General features: G+C 38.9%; 1 protein-coding gene across 3 annotated transcripts in view; it reads right to left on the reverse strand.

The window, feature by feature from the left end:
• The window catches only part of phkb (phosphorylase kinase, beta), a 199,506-nt gene that overhangs the window by 169,679 nt on the left and 2,566 nt on the right, over nucleotides 1-27,261 (reverse strand). For 2 of the 3 annotated variants that reach the window (XM_057831354.1, XM_057831348.1), the window contains exons 2-3: nucleotides 18,654-18,740; nucleotides 9,524-9,662 (exon numbers count right to left, since the gene is read on the reverse strand). In XM_057831354.1, coding sequence (XP_057687337.1) covers nucleotides 9,524-9,662; nucleotides 18,654-18,740 — 226 coding nt within the window. Of the gene's footprint in view, nucleotides 1-9,523; nucleotides 9,663-18,653; nucleotides 18,741-26,851; nucleotides 26,952-27,261 lie in introns of all 3 variants that reach the window. The other variant, XM_057831364.1, reaches the window with a different exon arrangement.

The following is a 27,261-nucleotide window of genomic DNA, read 5'->3' on the forward strand; positions in this document are numbered from 1 at the left end:
AAAATAAAATAAAAATAAAAATAAAGAAAAAATGCCGCAGAAAAAAATGACAAGGAAGTAGAAAAAAAAGTTAATGTATGAGTAAAAAAAAAGAAAAAAAAATTACATCTAAGCAAAACAAACAAAAAAAAATTCATCTTCGAGTTGGCGGGGTTTAATTAGTCGGTGGAGTTAATTTCAACAAATTCCATGCACTTTGTCAGTTATTTGTTAGTTTCAGGGCTCCAGAGTGGCTAAGCTAGTTTAAGCCTTATGTGAAAAGTTCTGATCTTCTCCTTGAAATTCAATCATCAGAAAGTTATGGAGCCCCTAAGATGACATGGATGGTAAATCGACAGTACTTATATAGCGCATTTATCTGCATGGTTACCACGCCCAAAGCGTTTTATATTATCACACCTGTTACCTGTTCACGCACGTTCACACACCGATGGGGTGCCTCCAATGGGGCTGGCCCCATTGGAGGCAAATCAGGGTTCAGTGCCTTGCCCAAGGGCACTTCGACAGTGGGCAGTCGTAGCCGGGAATCGAACCGCTGACCCCACGGCCGCCCATGGAAGAAGAAGAAGAAAAGAAAAAACAGAGAGGGAACTAAAAAAAAAGTTGACGTTTAAAAAAAAATAATAAATAAATAAATAAAAAAGTGCCCAAAAGGGACACGGAGGATTTTTTTTTGTCGAAGCAAAAAAAAAAAAAAAAAAAAAATGCCACAGAGAAAAAAAATACGACGGAGGATTAGGGCCAAATCAAGGAGAGAGAAAAAAAAAAAGAAAAGGACGACGAGATTAAAACCGTACTGGTACTACAAGACTAAACTCATTACATAGCGTAACCGCTACGCACATTACGTACATGTACCGTAGCTGAGCGCTACGACGAAGCATCAATATAAAGCAATCTATTGATTATAATTTTATGTAGATGATCCAAAAGATAACGTGTTTCTTTATTTATGAAGCAAATTATAAAATATAGGCTCAGGAAAAGCACAATATCACCCGAATACGCTATGACGTCACTTACGGCGTACGTAACGTTATATTGACTTGGAACAACAGCGTGCATCTCGAGAGCGGTGGTGATTCGGTACTTCTGGATTGTTTCAAAAAGACGTTTTGGTGCATTGGCATCAAATTACAATCAATATAAAGAGTCATACACGTCGTGGCTCCCAGCCAAGGTAGGGTAACTTGTTATTTTAAGTACTTGATATAATATCCGTCGTAATCACACACAAAGCTTTCACTTCATTAAGTTTTCACCGTCAATTGCAGCCAATGAGAAAATACTGTGATAGGGCCAAATGTACGTTTTATTTATATTAAAAGGTAATACTCAAACGTACGTTTTGCTCGATGTATTTATATCAAAAGTAATAATTTATGTATCGTGAATCTTCACAATTCTTCTACATGGTGTGTCTGTATATCCATTTTTCAGTTCTTCCCGAGCGCTTACATGTTTTGCATCTTCTCATTTTTGTCTTCCGAGTTCCCGATTTTCTTGTTTATTCAATTCCACCTATCCAAGATGGCAAAGAACTTGTTGGAAATTGTGACTTTCCTGAGACGTCGGGGTGTATCAGAGGAAACAATCAATTGAATTGAACAGCAAAAGGTATTTCTTACTTTTTTTTACCTTTTCATCAGTCAGTTCATGTCATTTGTAAATAACAATGCTTCAATATGCATTTGTTTCGACTATTTCTCCGTCTCTTGTTACTTTTCTCATCCGCCTCTCCTCCTATGCACTTTCCTTTTACCATCCCCATCTTCTCACCTGCTTCTCTACTTCACTTCTCACACAGTATCTCACAAAAGTGAGTGCACCCCTCGCATTTCTGCAGTATTTAATTGTCCTTTCACGGGACAACACTGAAGATATGGCTTTTTCAAAAGGTGAAAACGAGTCGGTGTACATCTAATAATACAGTGTAAATGTATTCTCTCAAAATACAGCCATTAATGTTTAAACCACTGGCAACAAAAGTGAGTACACTCAAGTGAAAAATCCCCCAAATCAGTACGCCTTTTTCCCTCCCCAGCGTAACGTGAATCATTAGTGTTATGTGATCTTAGGTGAAAATACTGTAGGGAGCAAGAGTGTTAAATGTGGTATTACTGCTCCTCTCTCGTTCAACATTAATGGCTGTATTCAGAGACAGATCTGCAGTTTCGTGGGATACTGTACCTTCTCTTTTCCTACAAATCTCCTCCTCCTTTCTCCTCATTACCCCCTGAGCATTATAGTTAACTAGGAGTGATGTATACTAGGGCTGAACGATATTGGAAAAAACTGACATTCCGACTCTATAGGGGTTTACGATGTATGTTGTGATATTGAAACGAAAAGAATTTTCACCAAAGAACTTGCATAGCTCTATTTGGGAAGACTTTGGTTGACTCACCATGACAACACTGTATTCATATAATACCGTTAAATCCAGGCTAAGGTGGTTCATCTGTGAATGATGAAGATTGCTGCAAATAAAAGGAATCCAGGAGGACATGTCTTTGCACTATTGCTGCTTTTATGATGCAGAACAAAAATATACATGTCCAAAAAAATAATAATAATGAAATAAAACAATCACACGTCCTGCGATGGGACAATTGCGCTTGCGCACATTGCAATGGCGATGTTCAAACGATATATTGTGCAGGCCTAACGTATAGCCATTTTAACTAAAATTGAGAAATGAAAATCGGGAAATTTGGAACGTTCTGGATATCAGCGGACTTAATAGTGTTATGAAATGGAGTTCTGGATGAAAGTTACGTTGTCCTTTTTTTCTTTGTTATGATGATGTGTCTGTCTTATTTTCAGATTGACAGCGAGGTCATCCTACTGATGGAAGATGCTCAACTGGCGAATTATCTCCCATCATATGGAGACAGGATTGCTCTCTTTAACTTTTGCAATCACCAACCACAGTCATCAAAGCGAAAGCAGGGACTATTTGAAAAGCTAAGTGAGAAGCTCAAACTTAGAAAGGAAAACCATACAGAGAGAGTGAGGAAGCAATCACCTCCAATAAAACAAAAAGACCTAAACCAAAAACAAGAAAGCTTAAAATAGGGTGGATTCACACTGAAGGCCAACTGACCTAACAAATCAGAGCAAAACAAGGCGGAGGGACAAGAAAGATCTCAATTCGAAGTGAAGAAGGTTATAGTGAGATACTAAAACAAGGAAAAGTCACTTTTCTTTCGATACTTTTCTAGTCGATATTTTGACGACGAATGTTGCTGATTCCATTCAGTTTTAAATACTCAAACTGTTCTTTTTAAAATCACTCCATGAAGGGAATACTGTATTCACATAAAGATAATCAGAAACACAATTGTTCAATACCAACGTTTACAGTTTTACTACGTTAAATGTACAGTAGTCTGCTACTGCACCATATTTACATAGATGAGTTTTACTGTTACACGTACAGTATATATCACATTACGATGTTGTGTACGATGTTACAGTTAACCTTTAAAGAAGACCAGTATTACAATGCTACATGTAAACAGTATATGTAACTGTTACAAATCATTCTTATTATTTACAATGTACCATTATTTACAATGTTATATGTGTATATATATACAGTGGGGAGAACAAGTATTTGATACACTGACAATGGGAAAACCCATTGGCAGTGTATCAAATACTTGTTCTCCCCACTGTATGTAACAGTGGCTTGGTAATGTAACTGTTTAACAGGTAATTATGCTATTTACAGATAATGTGAATCATTGCTTTAAATTTCACTGCTGCTTTCTTGGGGACCTTGGCTGAGTGAACATTTCAAAGGGTCGCTCGCATTTGTTTGTTTTTTTCCACAAGTTCCATTTACTTTATATGTTCAATAAAAGGTTGTGAATACGTCTACATTTTACTGTGGAACATCCATAAAGCATAGAGGAATGCCATTTCCAATATTTCCACACTTTATATATGTTCGACTATTTCATTCCTTAGTCGTGAATAGAGTTCTACTGCAGCATATGCATCTGATGGAGCATTCCAGCCATTTTCCTCCATAAGGAGAGTGCAAAGCTCAAAAACCGTCTCATCGCAGGGATATGGCCCTTTCGGAGTGCAATCCTCCTTGCAAACAGGTATTTCCTCTGCAAGGACAGGCTACAGTTTGTCGTCTGCTGCATACAGCCGTGCCATGCTGAACATGAGGATGGGCCGTCCTCCAGGCGTCCCATGGGCAGATCTTGGTCGTATTTGGTGTGTGTTCCATGTCCTTACCACTTCATCCAATTCATCCTGCATGACAATTAATATACAATTGATAATCAATCAACAGAACCACTATAAATGTCTAAAAGGATAGTGGTTTTTTAGCTGTAGTTGTGAAAAAGTAGCCTTACGTCACATTTCGTTTTGGCAGATGTTTCAAAGTATTTTTACAAATGATATTGGATTATTTCCATCAATTCGCCTGCTATATATCTCTGTGTATGTTTATTATTCCTCCTCTTTATGTCTCACTCTCTGTCTGTCCCAATCTTTGTTGATATTACAGTACATGGGCAATAACTTCCTTTGTTTATTGAAATAGAATAGATTACAACTATAAGCATGAACTATTCCTTTTTAGCCTCTGTGATGGAGGTGCAAAATGTCATTTCTCGTAGTGGAAGTAACAGTATGACTTTTATTCTCGAAGTAACAGTATGACTTTTATTCTCGAAGTAACAGTGTGACTTTTAATCTCATAGTAACAATTGGAGTTCTATTCTCGTACTAATAGGGTGACATTTTTCTCGTACTGTTACTTCAAGAATAAAAGTCGTATTATTTCGTTGGGCTAATGCTACTTACAGGGAGCTACGACAAAGTGTTGATAGCCTGTAAATAATGATGTAGATGAGCCAAAATATGAAGGATTTCCTTTTCCTTATTTGTAGATCCGATTCAAAAACACAAGACGCTTTCAATACAAAACAGTGTAAAAGCGACGTAAGGTAAGTAGCATTAGGACAACGAAATAATATGACTTTTATTCTTGAAGTAACAGTACGAGAAAAATGTCACCCTATTAGTACGAGAATAGAACTCCGATTGTTACTATGAGATTAAAAGTCACACTGTTACTTCGAGAATAAAAGTCATACTGTTACTTCGAGAATAAAAGTCATACTGTTACTTCCACTACGAGAAATGACATGTTGCACCTCCATCACAGAGGTTAAAAAGGAATAGTTCATGTTTATAGTTGTAATCTATTCTATTTCAATCAACAAAGGAAGTTATTGCCCATGTACTGTAATAATATCAACAAAGATTGGGACAGACAGAGAGTGAGACATAAAGAGGAGGAATAATAAACATACACAGAGATATATAGCAGGCGAATTGATGGGAATAATCCAATATCATTTATAAAAATACTTTGAAACATCTGCCAAAACGAAATGTGACGTAAGGCTACTTTTTCACAACTACAGTTAAAAAAGTTTACAGTGGTTCTATTGATTGGTTATCAATTATTTATTAATTGTCATGCAGGATGAATAGGATGAAGTGGTAAGGAGCTGGAACACACACCAAATACGACCAAGATCTGCCCATGGGACGCCTGGAGGACGGCCCATCCTCATGTTGAGCATGGCATGGCTGTATGCAGCAGACGACAAACTGCAGCCTGTCCATGCTAAGGAAATAGCTGTTTGCAAGGAGTATTGCACCCCGAAAGGGCCATATCCCTGCGATGAGACGGTTTTTGAGCTTTGCAGTCTCCTTATGGAGGAAAATGGCTGGAATGCTCCTTCAGATGCATATGCTGCAGTAGAACTCTATTCACGATTAAGGAAAGAAATAGTCAAACATACATAAAGTGTGGAAATATTGCAAATGCCATTCCTCTATGCTTTATGGATGTACCACAGTAAAATGTAGATGTATTTACAACCTTTTTTTGAACAAATAAAGTAAATAGAACTTGTGGAAAAAAACAAACAAATGCGAGCGACCCTTTGAAATGTTCACTCAGCCAAGGTCCCCAAGAAAGAAGCAGTGAAATTTTAAGCAATGATTCACATTATCTGTAAATAGCATAATTAACTGTTAAACAGTTACATTACCAAGCCAATGTTACATAAATATACATATAACATGGTATATAATGGTAAATTGTAAATAATAAGAATGATTTGTAACACAGTTACATAGACTGTTTACATGTAGCATTGTAATACTGGTCTTCTTTAAAGGTTAACTGTAACATCGTACACAACATCGTAATGTGATATATACTGTACGTGTAACAGTAAAACTCATCTCTGTAAATATGGTGCAGTAGCAGACTACTGTACATTTAACGTAGTAAAACTGTAAACGTTGGTATTGAACAATTGTGTTTCTGATTATCTTTATGTGAATACAGTATTCCCTTCATGGAGTGATTTTAAAAAGAACAGTTTGAGTATTTAAAACTGAATGGAATCAGACAGCAACATTTGTCGTCAAAATATCGACTAGAAAAGTATCGAAAGAAAAGTGACTTTTCCTTGTTTTAGTATCTCACTATAACCTTCTTCACTTCGAATTGAGATCTTTCTTGTCCCTCCGCCTTGTTTTGCTCTGATTTGTTTGGTCAGTTGGCCTTCAGTGTGAATCCACCCTATTTCAAGCTTTCTTGTTTTTGGTTTAGGTCTTTTTGTTTTATTGGAAGTGGTTGCTTCCTCACTCTCTGTATGGTTTTCCTTTCTAAGTTTGAGCTTCTCACTTAGCTTTTCAAACAGTCCCTGCTTTCGCTTTGATGACTGTGGTTGGTGATTGCAAAAGTTAAAGAGAGCAATCCTGTCTCCATATGATGGGAGATAATTCGCCAGTTGAGCATCTTCCATCAGTAGGATGACCTCGCTGTCAATCTGAAAATAAGACAGACACATCATCATAATAAAGAAAAAAAGGACAATGTAACTTTCATCCAGAACTCTATTTCATAACACTATTAAGTCCACTGATTTCCAGAACGTTCCAAATTTCCCGATTTTCATTTCTCAATTTTAGTTAAAATGGCTATACATTAGGCCTGCACAATATATAGTTTGAACATCGCCATTGCAATGTGCGCAAGCACAATTGTCCCATCGCAGGACGTGTGATTGTTTTATTTCATTATTAGTGTTTTTTTGGACATGTATATTTTTGTTTTGCATCATAAAAGCAGGAATAGTGCAGAGACATGTCCTCCTGGATTCCTTTTATTTGCAGCAATCTTCATCATTCACAGATGAACCACCTTAGCCTGGATTTAATGGTATCATATGAATACAGTGCTGTCATGGTGAGTCAACCAAAGTCTTCCCAAATAGAGCTATGCAAGTTCTTTGGTGAAAATTCTTTTCGTTTCAATATCACAACATACATCGTAAACCCCTATAGAGTCGAAATGTCAGTTTTTTTCCAATATCGTTCAGCCCTAGTATACATCACTCCTAGGTAACTATAATGCTCAGGGGGTAATGAGGAGAAATGAGGAGGAGATTTGTAGGAAAAGAGAAGGTACAGTATCCCACGAAACTGCAGATCTGTCTCTGAATACAGCCATTAATGTTGAACGAGAGAGGAGCAGTAATACCACATTTAACACTCTTGCTCCCTACAGTATTTTCACCTAAGATCACATAACACTAACACTCTTGCTCCCTACAGTATTTTCACCTAAGATCACATAACACTAATGATTCACGTTACGCTGGGGAGGGAAAAAGGCGTACTGATTTGGGGGATTTTTCACTTGAGTGTACTCACTTTTGTTGCCAGTGGTTTAAACATTAATGGCTGTATTTTGAGAGAATACATTTACACTGTATTATTAGATGTACACCGACTCGTTTTCACCTTTTGAAAAAGCCATATCTTCAGTGTTGTCCCATGAAAGGACAATTAAATACTGCAGAAATGCGAGGGGTGCACTCACTTTTGTGAGATACTGTGTGAGAAGTGAAGTAGAGAAGCAGGTGAGAAGATGGGGATGGTAAAAGGAAAGTGCATAGGAGGAGAGGCGGATGAGAAAAGTAACAAGAGACGGAGAAATAGTCGAAACAAATGCATATTGAAGCATTGTTATTTACAAATGACATGAACTGACTGATGAAAAGGTAAAAAAAAGTAAGAAATACCTTTTGCTGTTCAATTCAATTGATTGTTTCCTCTGATACACCCCGACGTCTCAGGAAAGTCACAATTTCCAACAAGTTATTTGCCATCTTGGATCGGTGGATTTGAATAAACAAGAAAATCGGGAACTCGGAAGACAAAAATGAGAAAATGCAAAACATGTAAGCGCTCGGGAAGAACTATGAAAAATGGATATACAGACACACCATGTAGAAGAATTGTGAAGATTCACGATACATAAATTATTACTTTTAATATAAATACATCGAGCAAAACGTACGTTTGACTATTACCTTTTAATATAAATAAAACGTACATTTGGCCCTATCACAGTATTTTCTCATTGGCTGCAATTGACGGTGAAAACTTAATGAAGTGAAAGATTTGTGCGTGATTACGACGGATATTACGTCAAGTACTTAAAATAACAAGTTACCCTACCTTGGCTGGGAGCCACGACGTGTATGACTCTTTATGTTGATTGTAATTTGATGCCAATGCACCAAAACGTCTTTTTGAAACAGAATCCAGAAGTACAGAATCACCACCGCTCTCGAGATGCACGTTGTTGTTCCAATTCAATATTACGTTACGTACGCTGTAAGTGACGTCATAGCGTATTGGGGTGATATTGTGCTTTTCCTGAGCCTATATTTTATAATTTGCTTCATAAATAAACACATTATTTTTTGGCTCATCTACATAAAATTATAATCAATAGATTGCTTTATATTGATGCTTCGTCGTAGCGCTCAGCTACGGTACATGTACGTAATGTGCGTAGCGGTTACGCTATGTAATGAGTTTAGTCTTGTAGTACCAGTACGGTTTTAATCTCGTCGTCCTTTTTCTTTTTTTTTTCTCTCTCCTTGATTTGGCCCTAATCCTCCGTCGTATATTTTTGCTTTGATTTAGAATTTTTTTTTTTTTTTTTTTTTTACTTCCGTGCTTTTTTCCTGCTTTGGCAGAAAAAAATCTTCCATGTCCCTTAAGGGGCACTTTTTTTTTTTTTTTTTAACGTCAACTGTTTTTTTTTTTTTCCCTCTCTGTTTTTTTTTCTTCTTCCATGTCACTTTAGGGGCTCCGTAGAAAGTCAATTACAGTGGGGAGAACAAGTATTTGATACATTGCCAATGGGAATGTGATTACATTTTTCTGTTGTCATTCTTATGTTGAGGCAGCAGAGGGAGAAAAATTGGTAAAAAGTAAGTGATAAATTAACTTTTAAAGTAACTTAGTTACATTGATATTAAAGTAATCAGTAACTAGATTACTTTTTTGAGGCATAATCATGAATTAGTGATTCAATTACTTTTTCAAGTAATCCGTGACAACACTGACAACTACACCCTGAAATGTTCATCTATTGGTGTACAGTGATACTGACCGGTAAGCTAAGGCCAAGGCCCATGCTCCCGCAGCACAGTAGAGGGAGTCCCGCACCTTGGCCTCTTTACAGGTGGAGCAAGTCTTGATTGGGAACAGGCCAGTGGTGGGACTCTGGTAGTTGAGGATGGTGATTTTGACTAAAAAAAAAAGACAGAAAACACTAAGTCACTCATCTGTAGAATAAAAATGTATGAAGGGGAGGGGAGCAAATTCAATTAAGGCCTGCTTTCAACCTGAACAACTTGTTGGAAGCGAACGTAAATGTTAGTTCCATATTCCCCTGAAATGTGTCTGCATAAATTTAATGGTGAAATATGACAGATTAAACAGAAGAGGGCTTCCGAGCCAAAAATAGTTTCCCCAAAAATATGCAGAAATACCACATGCCCACATATCAAGCTTCTGACACAGTCATTAATATACTTTACACACACATTGCAGTGAACAGAGGTAAAAAATGTATTTTGGGAGCTCACATCATTTTTCATCAGTATATTAGGCTTCACAAACGGCAGGCAACATCCATTCACTGGTCGTTTGTTCCAGTCAGAAATTGTAAAGGATTTAGAGCATCTGAAGTACTTGACAGCTCAACATATCGTCTCACAAAAAGTATAAAAGGCATTTAAAATCCACCCACTGCACATGTTTTAACTGATGGGGATACATATGCATATCCATCATCGGAACTGTTTATAGAGAGCAGGATTCAAGGGAGCATGGGAGTAAAGATCTAAACTGCAGGTGGAAAAGAACTCCACTGTAATTCACACAAAAGTTGCGCTCAAATTAGTCTACCATAAATAGTTACACAGATAAAATAACACGACTGTAAGTGTGCCAAAAGTTGTAAGAACATAAGCAGTCAAGCAACTATAAATGGACAAAATCAGTAACTAAAGCCTAATAATCCACAATCCCTCGCATTATTCAACGCAATTTTCATGGAAATTTCCTCAACTTCAAAGCACTCTTTTTACCCGGTCTCACTTGTCGGGTTTGTTTGGTTCCCCGCATCTTCCTCATCTCCCGTGCAGAGGAGTAGTGCGTCCAAAGCCCTCAAATGGCTGATTTAGTGCGACATTATCTTGATGGATGCCATATTACCCCTCCCCCAAATCCTTTTAATTTGCATTTGGAGGAAGTTTTCCGAACAAACTACTTCTCCCCCCACCAACGCTGCCCATTTACGTCTCATGGTGACTTTGCTGGTACGTGCATCTCAGTTTATACTAGAACACATCAAGATGACATTATCGCTGTTTTGTACTCAGGGGACACACTGAGCTGGACTCAAATTTCACTTTAACGGGGACATATTATGCGGAAAAACTTTTATGTGTTTGTACACAAATAACAAAGGTACCTGGAATGACCACTCACCCATCAGGTAAGAAATTAATATACTGTAATGGTTAGCGATCTGCCTTTCTGAAAATGGGTGCTTAGTAGAGCTGGGAATCTTTGGGCACCTAACGATTTGATTACGATTACGATTCAGAGGCTCCGATTCGATTATAAAACGATTATTGATGCACCCCACTCCTTTTTTTTTTTTATATATATTTTTTTTTAATTTTGTTTGTATATTAGTTCCAAAATTGTTCAAAAATCCTCTCAGGCTAAACCAAACTACTATTTCAGTATCAAGTTAACATATAGCAGTAAACAAATATACAAAAATAACAGTAAATAAAAAACTCCAGTCCCCATTCTATATCAGCAGCTTTAAACTACTTTCAATTAATTTAATGTTGTGAATCAACCGTTAAAGTTGTTAAAATTGCTCCTGTTATTCCATAATTTCTCTTTTGTCTACTTTCAACATGTGAAAGTTTTAAAACTATTTTAAAGATAGATTCAAGTCAATATTTTACCGATTTAGGAGTATTTTAGATAAAAAGTTAATTAGGTTCGCTTGGAAGGTTCGCAACAGCAGCCTTGTAGGGAAGTGTACTGCTTTAAGATGGCGGCCGTTACTAACGCCCGCATCTAGTTTTTTGTAGATGTGCTGGCAACGATACCGAAGCTATAAAGCATCTAGTCCTATATAAATGATATCTACCGTAACATAATGTGGCTTGTAGCAGCTTTTCGGCAGCAGTCAGGTAAGTTGTTGTTGTTTTTTTTTTTATCTCGTGGCATGAGTTGAGCTTTGGCGTTACCCGAGGGGCCGGGTAATGAGAAGCATGATGTTTAGCTACTCTCGCTCCGTCCCTAATTGCGTACCGAAGACCTCGCGGCACGCTGAGTGTGTACTTCTGCTTTACTTGGCATATTTCAATAATCGGAATTTGGATGTTTGTGAATCGTTCTCGAATCTTCCACGGCCGAATCGCGAATAATCTAAGAATCGGAAATTTTGCACACCTCTAAGTGCTTAGTCAACAATAATCGATGCAGCGATGCATCCCGATGCGGGGCATGGACGAGTCGATTCGATGCGGGCAACAAGCCGAATCGATTCAGCGCATTTTAAAATATATAAGTACGTTCAAAAATCTTCCCTGCGCAATTCCAGTGATGCAACGGATTTGGTTTCCCCATTTGTATTATTATTCTCATGTTTCATTTTTTACACACTGCATAACTCTGGTCAAGTTTCCCACCAACCGCGTAGAAGCCAAAATGTCTCCAGACGTCTGCTTTCAATGTCTTAGGTGCATCAATAATCTTTCTCACTCCCTCTTTCTCCACTTCAGCCATTGTTATGTTATGTCCTACCTCTTAGAGGTCAGATCTTGTGCCCGAACCCGAACGGGTCGGGCCCAAAATGTTAAGCATTCACGTTCGGGTCGGGCCGCCGCGCCGGACTAATAAATCATTTTTTTTTAAATGGGATAGAACCGAGAGCAGGCTCTCTGTATTGTGCATTTGCTTGTGCATGCACATGAACGCAGTGGCGCCGCCCGCTTTTTCTTCTCCTCCGCTGTGGCGCTTGCAATTCGTTACGAAAGATACTTTTATTTATGCACACAAAGGCAACACAAATGTGATCCTTTTCAATCTTCTCCTCTGTGTGTCTGCAAAATCGCATGTTTATTTTTTTCATATTAAACTTCCCCAGCGTTATTTCGTTGTGTAAATGCTTTTATAATGATCATGAAAATATGTAGACTATTTAAACATTAAGAAAACTTGTGTTTTTTTCTGCCAACTGAGAATTCGTTATGAAAGACACTTTTATTTATGCACACAAAGGCAACACAAATGTGATCCTTTTGAATCTTCTCCTCTGTGATTCTGCAAAATCGCATGTTTTTTTTTTTTTATATTAAACTTTCCCAGCGTTATTTCGTTGTGTAAATGCTTTTATAATGATCATAAAAATATGTAGACTATTTAAACATTAAAAAAACTTGCATTTTTTCTGCCAACTCGAAGAAATGAAAATAAATTGCTGCTGCTGCGTTTTTTTTTTCGCGTCACTCCAAGCCGGGTCGGGCTTCAATACCAGCGGGCCGTGTCGGGCTGATTTTTTTAGGCCCGATCTAACCTCTACTATCTCTCTGCTCTCTCAATTGCAAAAAACTGATATTTCCTCATGTTGAAACAGATTGTTATGGCTGCTAAAATGCTGATGCACTTCATTTTAATTCATTATTTTTTTATTGTTATGTGGTAGTTACTGATTGAATTTCTAAGTTGATTGCACATACATAGTGGGCTAGGCCTACATTTTACTTTTGTTCTACATTGCAATTTAGTTGATGTTTTGTTTGCAACTGAACTGATCCCTGGATATTGCGATAAAGATGTTGCGGCACTACAATATTTTCTTTGTCATTTTCTTTAATATTTACTTGAATATTTTTATTGATGGGTCGTTGTGACTAAAATACAGTGACTGTTAGTACTGATTTTGCACAGGAGTTCAGATGTTGCACTGTGTGAAAGGTTGCTACTGTGTGTAAAAAAAAAAAAGGGAAAGCCCTGGTCTCATTCAAAGCAACAATTAAATGCTGTGATGTTTTTTTTTTTTTTTTTTTTTTAAATATATACATCTGAAAGTATTTTCATTTGACTTCAACCAGGAAAGACACAAGAGCCAATAAAAAGTTGTTTAATGTCTGACCGCTTGTGTTGCCTCATGATTCACGAAAAATATGCTTTGCTTTAGAATTTTAATGCATCCCAGGCTTTAAGGCATCGCGATGCATTGCCGAATCGAACCGAATCGAATCGTGACCCTCTGAATCGAATCGAATCGAATTGTGGCCCTCCGAATCGTAATGGAATCGAATCGTGAGGGCAGTGCCGATGCACACCTTGAGTGCTTAGTGCAAGGAGGGCTCTATGAATGTGCTGATTACTGTAATCAATGTAATCGAATGATTTTTGTAAATTTTAATGGGCCTTCTGTACTTCTAATGATGTATTTTGCTCCAGTTTTCATAAGCAAACTGCACCATTGGTCTCAGGTTTGAAGGGTGTTCACTCGAGGCAACACGTTCCAGCTCATGTTTCATGTTTAATAGGATTTAGATCAGGGGTCATAGAAGGCTGCTTCAGAATAGAACAGTGTTTTGCTCTTAGCTGTGACTGAGTCCAAACTTTCTGACGTTAGGTGGCACAATTTTCTCTGGAATACCTTCAGATATGATTGCGCCCTTAGATATTGAAGACATCCTGTGTCAAATGCAGAAAAGCAGGCCTAGAACATAACAGAGCCCTCTCTAGTTTTCAAAGTCAGGACCTTGTACATTTATTTCTGTGACCATTGTGGTTTTAACATAGGGGTACCAACCAGGGCCAGAGTGGGACTCATTTTTAGCCCTGGAGTATCATGCAACAGACTGGCCTACTTTATATCCTGACCTATTCTATTGAAATAATGTAAATATAATCATGCTGTCAAATGATTTAAAAATTTTGATCCTGATGAATCGCAAGCTGTCCATAGTTAACTTGTTATAAATGGCTTCTTTTTTTAAATGGAAAAATAATTACATATGGCGGAAAACACAGACAAGACTGAAAAAGCAGTTTCTGCTTTTTCACTCCTCTTTAAAAAAAAAAAAACTGCTGTATTTTAGGCCAAAACAACTGTTGTGTTTGATAGAATAATATGTCTATATTCTGCCATAGAAGATTCATGGCACATAAAGGCCGCAAACTATTTTTAATTTGTCCGTTTAACCCTTGAAACCCCCTTTTACAGACGTCGCGCAACCACTTTTGTTTCAACCCAGCCATAAACGAAGGTAATTAATTATGTTTAATCGCGTCATTTTCAAAGTATCGGAATCGGCAAAAAAATATCGGCCATGCCTTTTTTTAATATATATATATATATTTTAATTAAATCGTTTTCTAATTGTATTTAACGTTACAAACATTATATGTTACACTCATCCAGAGTCTTTAGTTGAGGCTTAAGGTAGAGTTATCAAATTTATCCTGATAACGGCGGGAATTAATTTTTAAAACAAATGTATCACGTTAAAATACGCATTGTCGCGCTCAATCTGTAATGGCGCCGTTTTACCTATATAGAGAGATAAAAGGCAGCGTAAAATGAGTAGAGTGAATTTTGGCAGCCTTTGGAGCCTTATTTTAATTGGCTAAAGCCTTACATTCCCTCTCCCTACGATTAAAAATTTCATGGGAAGCAATGCGGGGAAGCAAGGTAGCATTTGATCTTTTTCTACACACCTTATGTTATTTCCCAACACAGAGAAGATATATCAATTGGTAGCACTACACACAATCATGGTTCCACTTCCCATCATTCATTTGGGCATGGCTACAGTATCATTTACTGAAAGCTCAACAAATACACTAGATGGCAATATTTAGTCACAATATACAAAGTCACAAGTCTTTCTATCCGTGGATCCCTCTCACAGAATGACTGTTAATAATGTAAATGCCACCTTGAGGATTTATTGTCATAATAAACAAATACAGTACTTATGTACTGTATGTTGAATGTATATATTCGTCCGAGTTTTATTCATTTTTTTCTTAATGCATTGCCAAAATGCATATGATCGGGAAAAATTATCGGGAATGATTGGAATTGAATCGAGAGCAAAAAAAAAAAAAAAAGCAAGCGGATCGGGAAATATCGGGATCGGCAGATATTCAAACTAAAACGATCGGGATCGGATCGGGAGCAAAAAAACATGATCGGAACAACCCTAATATTTTTAATAATTTAATAATGTAATTTTTAGCTTGGAATCATTCATTGATGTCTAATATTTCTTTAAAAAAAAAAAAAAAAAAAAAAAAAACATAAAAAAAAATTATTCACTCGCATATTTTAAACTTTCAAACAAATTACGTCAGAATGAAAAAAAATGGTGTCCGTAAAAAAGTCACGGATATCTACCTCATAACTATCACTTGTATTTTTTTTTTTGTTTGTTTCGGTCACATTTTTTCCGATATGTTAGATGAAAAATAATCGACCCAAACAAAGAAAAATGGGGAAAAAAACGTTTAAAAGGGTAAATATATGAAAAAGAAAATCTCGACCACTCCTTGATGTCTGCGATTTCTGCATCGTGACCCTCGTTATATTACCATGTTTCACCCATAAAATCCCCCCCAAATCCAGCTGTGGCCATTCACAGCTGTGTTTTGACACTCAGTGATACTTGCTACATGGAGTTTTGGATCGAAACAAGGTACGTACACGATAACATCTCGATAAAGTCGTGGCGCCTGTAATTCTGCTCTCACGTGCTCTCACCTCCAGCCAGAAAATCGAGATTTTAAGTTTTCCAATGTAGACATGTGCCGGTATGAGATTTTGACGGTACGATAACCGTGAGCAAAAATACCGCGGTTTCACGGTATTGCAATTATAGCTCCAAAATTTTGAGATGTATGGGTTTAAAAAAAAAAAAAAAAAACTTTTTTCCATTCAACAGGTTTTTTTTCCAGAACATATTTGCAAATTGGAACATGAATATAATGTGAAAATAAATAAATTAACACAAAATAACAAATATATGAAATCAAAATAAATAGAACCTAGACTATACCCACAGCCACAGCTCAGGTTACTCATTATTAGAGCAAGAACAAAATAATTGCTATAAAAAAGTAAAAACACTTCTAAATAAAATTAAAAATATATACTGTATGACTTTTTTTGAGGGGGAGAAGCTGAAGTTTCGCCATTTTCAGCCACTGTGTCAACTCTCTTCTACATGATGTCATGCCTTTGTGTTAAAAAGAACAAAGAATTCATAAGTTAATACGTTAGTTAAAAATGTATAAGTTAGTTTTATAAGTTAGTTAAAATGTAAATATTGTTGAGGAAAGGTTTCATCTAAAACAAAAAGTGAGGAGTGAGACCTCCTTTCGCAATTAGCGATCTATGCCGCAATCCTTTTTTTTTTCTCCCCCCCTTCATTCAAGCTTGTTTCTTACTCAGCGGCAGTAACACATAAAACCTTGACGAAGCTGCTCTCCCAGCTTAGCCGAGGCTAACATTTGTCTTTGTAAGTTTAGTTAGTTTGTATATTGAATTTGAAAGGAAAATGTGTGTTTTGTTTTTGGCGACCTTTTTCATGGTGCTACAGCTATCCTGTTGAACCTACTCACATGTGGAAAAATACAATTGTACAACATTTTAAATGTATTCATTTGTATATTTCACCGCGATTTGAGAGCTCAATAAATTGAAGAAAAGTACGCCTTGTGTTTGGAGGGTTTGTTTTTGGGTTTGCTGGCTGTTTAGCAGAATAGCGTCACTGACACTCACGGCAACAAACGGGAAGGGTGAGCGCTGCCGCACCAAGCCACTTCGGCTGCATTTGGGCACTTGAAAAATAGCGAAAACCTTACTAAGGTATGACGGAAAATTTTAGTGGTTTTGAAACCGCGACGTTTTCACACCACGGTAAACCGTGAAACCGGTAACCGGCACATGTCTATTCCAAAGATGTATCACACGTGCATACCGGACAATTTTGAAAGTTAGCTAATTTGGGTTGTCTCAGAGCGGAACTTCAACTCACCTGAGTTTTTTCCGCCTTATGATAAGATTTAAAAGTCATGCGTGAGCAACGCAGTTTATCAACTTGCCTCAGTTACATCGGCGGTGACAGAAGGAATGGGACAAAATTTCTGTGTATGTGAACTTCTGGTTTCAACAAATTTAATGTTGACGGATAAAACTAATGTCATGGACTTCTTTTTCCCTCCTGGGGAAGTGGGGAGCTGCAGAGAGTTTTACAACACCATCATTATAGTGGATGTACACATGACGAGTCAATCATAGTGGAGGCATTGTGGACAGTTTTGCAGGCAGGCAGGCATCAAAGACAGACACACACACAGACAAAAGGAGAGAATATAACGTGTTTGATTTGTCATTGTTTTCCCGTCTCACCAGCCGGCACTGTGAGCAAGAGCAGGTAGCATTTATTGGCAGAAGGGTCTGGTTGACGGCGATAACAGTGCTGGCTTTGTTCCCGTCGCTGGAATTGAACAGGCACTTCCTATAACCGCCACCCGACACAACAATTAAATAAGACTGATGCCGAGAATTATTTCCAAGCGTAGAATCACCTGTTGGACGCTAAGCTACGGTAATTAACTCCCGTTGTTTCACCAGCAGTTATCAGGCAAAAAAGCCGAGAGCACAAAAAATCCAAATGAAATCCATTATTTCTTACTTCCAAATGGTCCAAAATTAAGTTTCTCTTTTCGTGCATTTACTTTCGATTCCTACAGCAGCCCATCGAGGCAGGACAACAAGTTTGACCGGATTGCATCATGACAATTTATTAAGCCTATAGCGACAAATCTAATCTAGTAGCCACCCTCAAATTCATTGCTTGCATTCTCTCAGCCACATAAAACTAATTATGTGTTTCATCATGGAACATCAGGACAGGAAAAAGTACTTTGGTTGGAAAACTGCCTTAAATTGATGCCATTTGTGCTTGTGTAGCACACAGAAATGCACTTACCTGCACCCCACTCCCCCTCTCGCACATATACACACCTTCTAACAATAAAATAAGTGTCAGATGGAATCATAAACACAATAGTCCAGCTGCACTTTATGGGACTATTGTGTTCTTTGTGAAGCGCTCACTTGGCTATCGTTGTACACTACTTACATGTCATCGCTTCACATGCTGATAACAGATAAGTGTACTTACCAGCATTGTAGTAGCGGTCCAGCTTCTCCCACAGGGGCTCATCCTCGCGGTGAAGGATGGACAGCTTGAGGGGCTCATAGATGGATCCTGGGTGATGACAATAGAGTTAATTTTCCCTTTGTGAAAGACCAAAAGATAATGGTCGACCTTGTTTAAAATGAAGAATACACTTTCCCCTTAGGAATTATGTTGGAAGTTGAATGCTTGCACTTACAGTGTGTCACAAAAGTGAGTACACCCCTCGCATTTCTGCGGATATTTAAGTATATCTTTTCATGGGACAACATTGACAGAATGACACTTTGACAAGTAGTCTGTGTGCAGCTTATATAATAATTTATTTTCCCCTAAAAAAAATGCCATTAATATCTAAACCCCTGGAAACAAAAGTGAGTCCACCTCTTAGAAACTACGTACACCCTTAAATGTCTAAATTGAGTACTGCTTGTCATTTTCCCTCCAAAATGTCATGTGACTCGTTACAGGAGTACTGTCAGTATTGCTGCAGAAATTGAAGAGGTTGGGGGTCAGCCTGTTAGTGCTTAGACCAGACATGTCCAAAGTCCGGCCCGGGGGCCAAATGCAGCCCTTGGTCAAATTTCATCCGGCCCCCAGCCTCTGTCATAAAATCAATAACGTCTGGCCCACATATAGACTTAATAAATTGGTCAGCAGTACTGCTACCAGCATATAAAGTAGCTTACACACTAAATGCTGCTCCTCATTTACCCACTAAAAGGCAGCAGCACTCTAAGCAACATTACCCTGTGTGACTCTTTACTCCCAATTTTCTAAAATGGCAACAATCAACAACAAAAAAAGTTGACTCCGACGGCCGAAGCTTCAAGGATAGGTGGAAATTGGACTATGAATTCACTAAAATACGCAGTCACTGTTTTTAAAGAGTTCAATTTCAGGCGATATTACCAAACAAGACACACTGACATGTACGACGAGATTACAGCGAAGATATACGTAGCGAGAAATTGAAGCAACTTAGCTAGTTTAATTTTAAAGCAGCAGTATTCACAAAAGCCTGAGAGTCGAAGGAGAACGCCACAAAGGCTAGTTGCGAGTTTGTTGAAATTATTAATTTAAAAAAATAATAAAGCAAATGTGCCACAAGAAATGGCTTGCCAAAATTTGCTTAAATATATTGTTCTTCGTAAAGAATGTCAGCCAAGGTCGGCCCCTCACATTTTTACCACACCAAATCTGGCCCCCTTTGCAAAAAGTTTGGTCACCCCTGGCTTAGACCATACGCTGTACTTTACATCAAATTAGTGTGCATGGCTGTCACCCCAGGAGGAAGCCTCTTCTGAAGACGGTACACAATGAAGCCCGCAAACATTTTGCGAAGACATGTCAACAAAGCACATGGAATACTGGAACCATGTCCTATGGTCTGATGAGACGGGCTGGCTTTCTTGTGTACCGAGGCTTTCTCCTTGGGTGACAACCATGCACACCAATTTGATGTAGAGTACGGCATATGGTCTGAGCACTAACAGGCTGACCCCCCACCTCTTCAATCTCTGCAGCAATGCTGACAGCACTCCTGTAATGAGTCACATGACATTTTGGAGGGAAAATGGCAAGCACTACTCAATTTGGACATTTAGGGATATGCATTTTTTCACAGGGGTGTACTCACTTTTGTTGCCAGGGGTTTGGATATTAATGGTTATATTTTGAGTTATTTTGAGGGGAAAATAAATTAATATATAAGCTGCACACAGACTACTTTTCTTTATGTCAAAGTTTCATTTTGTCAGTGTTGTCCCATGAAAAGGTATACTTAAATATCTGCAGAAATGCGAGGGGTGTACTCACTTTTGTGATATACTGTAGCTCCTGGGATCAATGTTTCACACGAGCGAACGACCCAATGCCCCCTCCACCAATTCTATACACATTACACAATACTGAAAACTGTTAAACAAAACTTATTCAAAAGTCAAGTGTTTAGAATTGTTGACAAAATTTGTTCAAAGAGCAACAATGAATTTAATATGCGATAGTTTACATTTTTTGATTTTCTCATGTTCAATATGAACAATGTTTGAGCTGTCATAACACTTTGCTTTGTTCTTTTTCCCCAAACACACAACAGAGACACAGCAATTTTTTTTGTCAGTCAATGAATTAAGAATTGGTGATCGCTGTTGTCAATCGTACATTTGTGTGACAAAATACAGGTAGTCCCAAGGTGTATACATGTGCCGAATACTGGTTTCAGGGTATAGACCCTACCCACCGACGTCACAAAACCACGTGCTCGCTGTATGGTTCCGCCCACTTGTCCGTCATTTTGTCTCTGTATTAGCATTGGTTTCAATTGATCGAGGAATTTAAAATGCATTTCACGGAAGACCCGGTGCTTTCTGATGCCGTAAACTCACTGGCGTTATGTGGAAAAGCTTCGTTCTATACAGTCGCCAGATCCATATTTGATGCCCAAATCGATGTTTTTCGACCCACTGTCTTCGCCCTGTCTGCCTGACATCTGCTACGCTGATATTTACAATTATCTTGTCCACACAAAATCAGCCTATTCTCACGAAAATTTGAAAAACTTCAAGAGCTTGGAGGCTTATAAATACTTCGTTGCTGGTTGGGTGAAACAGGTCCTCGTCCACGAAAATTCGGCAGGAATCTATCTTGTGCTTGGAAAGGTGAGTTACGAAATGTTCAATTCAAAATCTTTTGTTATTGCTAACATCCACTGTCAAGTCAAATGTATTTCATGTCGTTTGTCAATGGAGTTAAGGCTTTTAATGTTTATATGGTTTAGCGATAGCACTCTCACTACGTACATACGTGTATGTTGTCGGCGATTAGCCTAGCAATGATCTTAATTGTGGTTATTTGTCAGCCCAAAACCCTCTAAGTATATCTTAAATGCATCTTACCGGATATAAAATGACTACTACATAGTCTGTGGTGATTTTTTGGTGCCCAGTTTTCACGTCGAATTGCAGCCGTCCATTTCGCTCTCCTCTTTGGATCCCTCGGAATAGGGTTAAACTTCAAGTCTCTCCTTCCATCTTCTCTGTTAGTGCAACCAACAGCCACACACGCCTTCACCATTTTGATTATTAATGTTAAGGAGCAGAAAAACACGCCGTAAATAGGAGGAATGTACGTAGCCGTAACAGGTTAACACTATGTTTTGACGGACAATTGGGCGGTACCATTCAGGAGAGCGGAGTTGTGACGTCACGTGGGTAGGGTCTATACCGTGGTAGCTATTTTTTACGTCCCCAAAATGCATGGAGAAATCCTTCACTTGCAGCTGCATGGCTCAACCCCCACCCACCACTTGTTGCTCGGTGTCATTGAGTCTGCTGTGCTACACGATGGCTGAAGGAGGTGAAACTCCTGAACTTTTTCCCCCATCAAAGAAAATGAGATCACTGGTTTGGGAACACTTCGGCTACAGAAAAGTTACCGCCGGCCGCGGGTTGGAGGAGGAGGGCCAACCGACATGTAAAACATGTTCGCAGAGGGTGGCTGCCGAGGAGGCAATACCTCCAATATGATTTCGCACACGGGAAGTTGTGAGTCGGTGGGGAGAATACTTCGAAGACCTCCTCAATTCCACCGACACGCCTTCCTTTGAGGGAGCAGAGTCTGGGGACTCCGAGGTGGGCTCTCCGATCTCTGGGGTTGAAGTCACTGAGGTGGTTGGAAAGCTCCTCGGTGGCAAGGCCCTGGGGGTTGATGAGATCTGCCCGGAGTTCCTGAAGGCTCTGGATGTTGTAGGGTTGTTGTGGCTGACACGCCTCTACAACATTGCGTGGAAATCGGGTCAGTGCCTCTGGATTGGAAGACGGGATGGTGATCCCCCTATTTAAGAAGGGGGACCGCAGGGTGGTTCCAATTATAGAGGGATCATACTCCTCAGCCTCCCCAGTAAAGTCTATTCAGGGGTACTGGAGAGGAGGGTCCGTTGGGAAGTCGAATCTCGAATTCAGGAGGAGCAGTGTGGTTTTCGTCCCGGCCGCGGAACAGTGGACCAGCTCTACACCCTCGGCAGGCTCCTCGAGGGTGCATAGGAGTTCGCCCATTTAACCAGTCTACATGTGTTTTGTGGATCTGGGGAGGGCGTTCGACCGTGTGCCTCGGGGAGTCCTGTGAGGGGTGCTCCGGGAGTACGGGGTACCGAGCCCCTTGGTAAAGGATGTTCAGTCCCTGTACGACCGGTGTCAGAGTTTGGTCCGCATTGCCAGCAGTAAGTCGAATTCGTTCCCAGTGAGGGTTGGACTCCGCCAAGGCTGCCCTTTGTCAACGATTCTGTTCATAATTTTTATGCACATAATTTCTCGGCGCAGCTGAAGCGTTGAGGGATTCCGGTTTGGTGACGTCAGCATTGCATCTCTGCTTTTTGCAGATGATGTGGTGCTGTTGGCTTCATCAGGTCATGACCTCCAACTCTCACTGGAGCGGTTCGCAGCTGAGTGTTAAGCGGTTAGAATGAAGATCAGCATCTCCAAATCCGAGACCATGGTCCTCAGTCGGAAAAGGGTGAAGTGCCCTCTCCGGGTCGGGGATGAGATCCTGCCCCATGTGGAGGAGTTCAAGTACCTCGGGGCCTTGCTCACAAGTGAGGGTAGGAGGGAGCGGGAGATCGACAGGCGGATCGGTGCAGCGAATCTGCACCAGTCCATAGTAGTGAAGAAGGAGCTGAGCCGAAAGGCAAAACCCTCGATTTACCAGTCGATCTACATTCCTCCTCTCACCTATGGACACGAGGGGTATAGGTCATGACCGAAAGAACAAGATCCCGGATACAAGCGGCCGAAATGAGTTTTCTCCGTAGGGTGTCCGGGCTCTCCCTTAGAGATGGGGTGAGAAGCTCGGTCATCCAGGAGGGACTCACCATCGAGCCGCTACTCCTCTGCATGGAGAGGAGCCAGCTGAGGTGGCTCGGGCATCTGGTTAGGATGCCTCCTGGACGCCTCCCTGAAGAGGTATTCCGGGCATGTCCCACCGGCGGGAGGCCTCGGGGACGACCCAGGACATGCTGGAGAAACTATGTCTCTCGGCTGGCCTGGGAGCGCCTTGGGATCCTGCCGGAGGAGCTAATTGAAGTGGCTGGGGAGAGGGAAGTCTGGTCTTCCCTGCTAAAACTGCTGCCCCCGCGACCCGACCTCCGAGCAAGCGGAAGATAATGGTATTGTATGGTATGATTTCACATTTAGACAAAATTAAAGGTTAGTAAACACTGTCATGAACGTTTCCTACCAGCTACGAGTGTTAACTCCAGTGTGTTTAGTATGTTGAGCGGTGGTAAAACGTGGTGTTTTTTTCTCTCTGGCAACTGTTTGTATTGAGAAAGAGAGTGTGTGTATAACGTCAACATGACATGTGTCATACAAAGGTGCTTCTTATGGAAAATACTGTCATTCAATTATTTTTGTTCTGATCGTAATAATGTTGAGCTGTAGCAGTGGGTTTAGGCTCACCTAAAGTACTGCATTTATTTTATTTCGAATATTTAGTTATATATATTTTTTATTTTAAATTCACATTATACTTATGTTCCAATTTGCTAATTTGAAAAATATAAATCCAGTTTAATGGAAAAAGTTTTTTTATTTTTTAAACCCAGATAGCTCAACGTAACACATTCTAGAGCGATAATTGCAATACCGTGATACCGGGATATTTTGTCTTAAGGTTATCATACCATAAGAATATCATACGGGCACTCCCACCCGGGTTACAACAGACCCGATTTACGTGATTTCGACTTAACGATGCCTGCGTCACATTGTTTTTTTTTTTTTTTTTTTTTTCTTTTCTTTTTTTAATGTTGACTTTTGTTTTGTGATACATGCTTTTATTTTGGCGCAGGAAGCATACAACAAGAAGCGAGCGCATGTACCGATGTGCCCGCCCCACACACGCACACACAGAGCAGCCGAGTGACAGAGGTGACAGCCTGTGCGCACATTAGTTGCTTGTTAAGCATCCAGAGGTGACGGCTGTATATAACCCCTTTTGTACTGTTTATTGTGCATTTCAATTGTGGTCAAATACTTTGGGGTGTGTTTACATAATTGTTTTTGATGATTTGCGAACGCTAACTGATACATGATAATCGTTTGTTATTGATGTACCAGCCGCTACTTGTAACCGCACATTTGAATAGCTGTTATTGAAGATGAGACTGATTTAATTTTCATTTTATTTTAGATTTCTTTCTGCAAGTGTTGATGTCATGAGCAGTTAAATAAAGTCAGCAAACCATACAGATGTCTGACATTGTCATTTTGGAGCTTAGCTCACTGTCTAGCTAGGACTTAGCTCCAACGTCTTGGCGACGACAGTACAGTGACGAATAATACATGTTTTTGGATAGTTTTTTTTTCTTTTTCTTTTTAATTTACAAGATGTTTTGAGGTATTTAAAGGGTTAATTCCGACTTAGACGGAAATCCGGGTTACATCGGCAGTGCAGGAATGGAACTCGTTCATAAACCAGGGACTACCTGTATTACTTTTGAACTTGCCAACATACTTAATAAAGAAGTTATAATGGCTCAGACAGTGCCGGTAAGTGTTTTTTATTTATTTTTATTTATTTATTTATTTCCACGATTATAGGCAAATTAATTTTTTTCTGTCTTCGGCAGTACATTAATGTCTTCTTTCTTCTTCTATTTTTTTTTTTTTTTTTTAATCATAACTTCCATTTCCCACCAAAGGAACAAGTAAGGTAAGACATAGTACTGTATGTGACCCAAGAGCAGCAGAAGAATTTGAGGGAATCCCCTCAAGTATCTGACTTTTTTCCCTCAACTTCAGACTCGTTTCACTCTCCCAGTGATTTGCATTTTAATAGACCTGACCTTGGGTCAACACCACAAGGTAGAGGATATTTCACATTCTCACTGAAATTTGCATAATTTCCATCATATTAAAAGTTTCAGTGGATGGGGACAAAGGGGAGAGATAAAGCTCTTTTGAAGGATGTAGATGTGAATTCCAACATTGAAATTTCACTTTCTAACATGGAATCAATCACATGTACCTGCTCTCATATATGCCCGTGACTAAGTCTATTACATTCTAATGCATTTTAAGGGCATTTCAGACTTCATATTACAGTTTCTAAATTAAGCAGTATTTTATTTAGTTTAAATGCAATTAATGTCATGTACATATCTTTGATCTAGCTGCATTTTTGTTATAGTGCTTTTGAGTTACTGTCTCGCTAAACAAAAATAGTGCAGCCTCTGTTATGTTTCGCTATTATATGCAACACTTCATATTGTTAACCGTCACAATTTAGATAATTATTGTATTATCGGGTTGCTGATAATATCAGCCGATAAAAGCATTTTAAAATGCTATTGGATCATTTCCACATCGCTTTTGGGCCAATATGCATGTTGCCTTCAAAGTGCATGTAGAAGCCATCTGCCTTCTGCTTTTGTACAAGGGCTGGTCACGGCTTAGCACAGCAATTATGCTTATTGACCATTAGATGTCTCCAAACTAAGATGCTTGGGGTACCTTATGTGAGCATTATCATTATTAAAACATCCAGTGGGGCATCACAATACAATTAACAATAATATGTAAAGTCCACGTCCGCATATACGGGTATCAGTTTGATATCAGTATCGGATTTTTGGACTTGGACAATATCAGAAAATTCGTTAAAAAGTAATTATCAGGCAAATCTAATCACAACCGTTCACATTGGCTGTTAGTGACAACGATTATTGTCCAATCTATTTAAACTGGGAGATGGCAATAGACATCCAATTGAACTCGATGGTTTGGAAATCTGTCAGTGGCAGTCAATTAGTTAAATATCAATCAATCAATCAATCAATCACTCAATCAATCAAGCAATCAAACAATCAGATAGGATTTAATTGTGGAAAGTCTCAAATAAATTACGATATACGGTAAGCAATTTTCACAAACCAGTAAACTCGAGAAAGTTCACTTTCAGAGAAATTTTGGCTAATATTCAAGGCATTGTTGCATAATAGTCTCCTTGAGTAGTGGGGAAAAAAGGGGGGAAAACTGGATTTTTACACTTCAAGCTTCACATTCAGAAGTGGAATGTTCCCCAACTCTTTGACAGTGTGGCATATTAACTGTTCATCATTTTAATTGTGCCATTTCTTCCCTGAAACATTTTATTTTATGAATTCCTCCAAAACCGGTGCTACTTACCAAGCCTTTGGACTTTCTGATGACGCCCCTTTATCGCAGTCATTTTCAAAAGTTGAAATTAAGGCCAAACTTCTCTCTCTTTCTCAGTTAAATCACAAATCTACAGCAGGAGGCAGTTAGTAGCACACATTAGAATTTGGACACATGCATGATTTAATACTGAATTTCGTGATTGTCATGTTATCATACAATAAGCATGCAAGAAATCATTACAATGGAGAAAAATACATTAGCACATTGAGATTTTTAGAATAAGTAGAGTGATCAGTAGTTGCTTCATTGCAAAGGTTTACAATATAACAGCTCTGCAATATAGTCCCTGACAAAAATCTAGTCGCTTATCCATTTCGTAGAAACAATTGCTAATAACCTGACTTTTAATTATTCAATTGGTTTCAGAAATGGCTCCT

This window comes from Corythoichthys intestinalis, chromosome 1 (assembly GCF_030265065.1).
Source record: "Corythoichthys intestinalis isolate RoL2023-P3 chromosome 1, ASM3026506v1, whole genome shotgun sequence".
Taxonomy (NCBI): Eukaryota; Metazoa; Chordata; class Actinopteri; order Syngnathiformes; family Syngnathidae; genus Corythoichthys; species Corythoichthys intestinalis.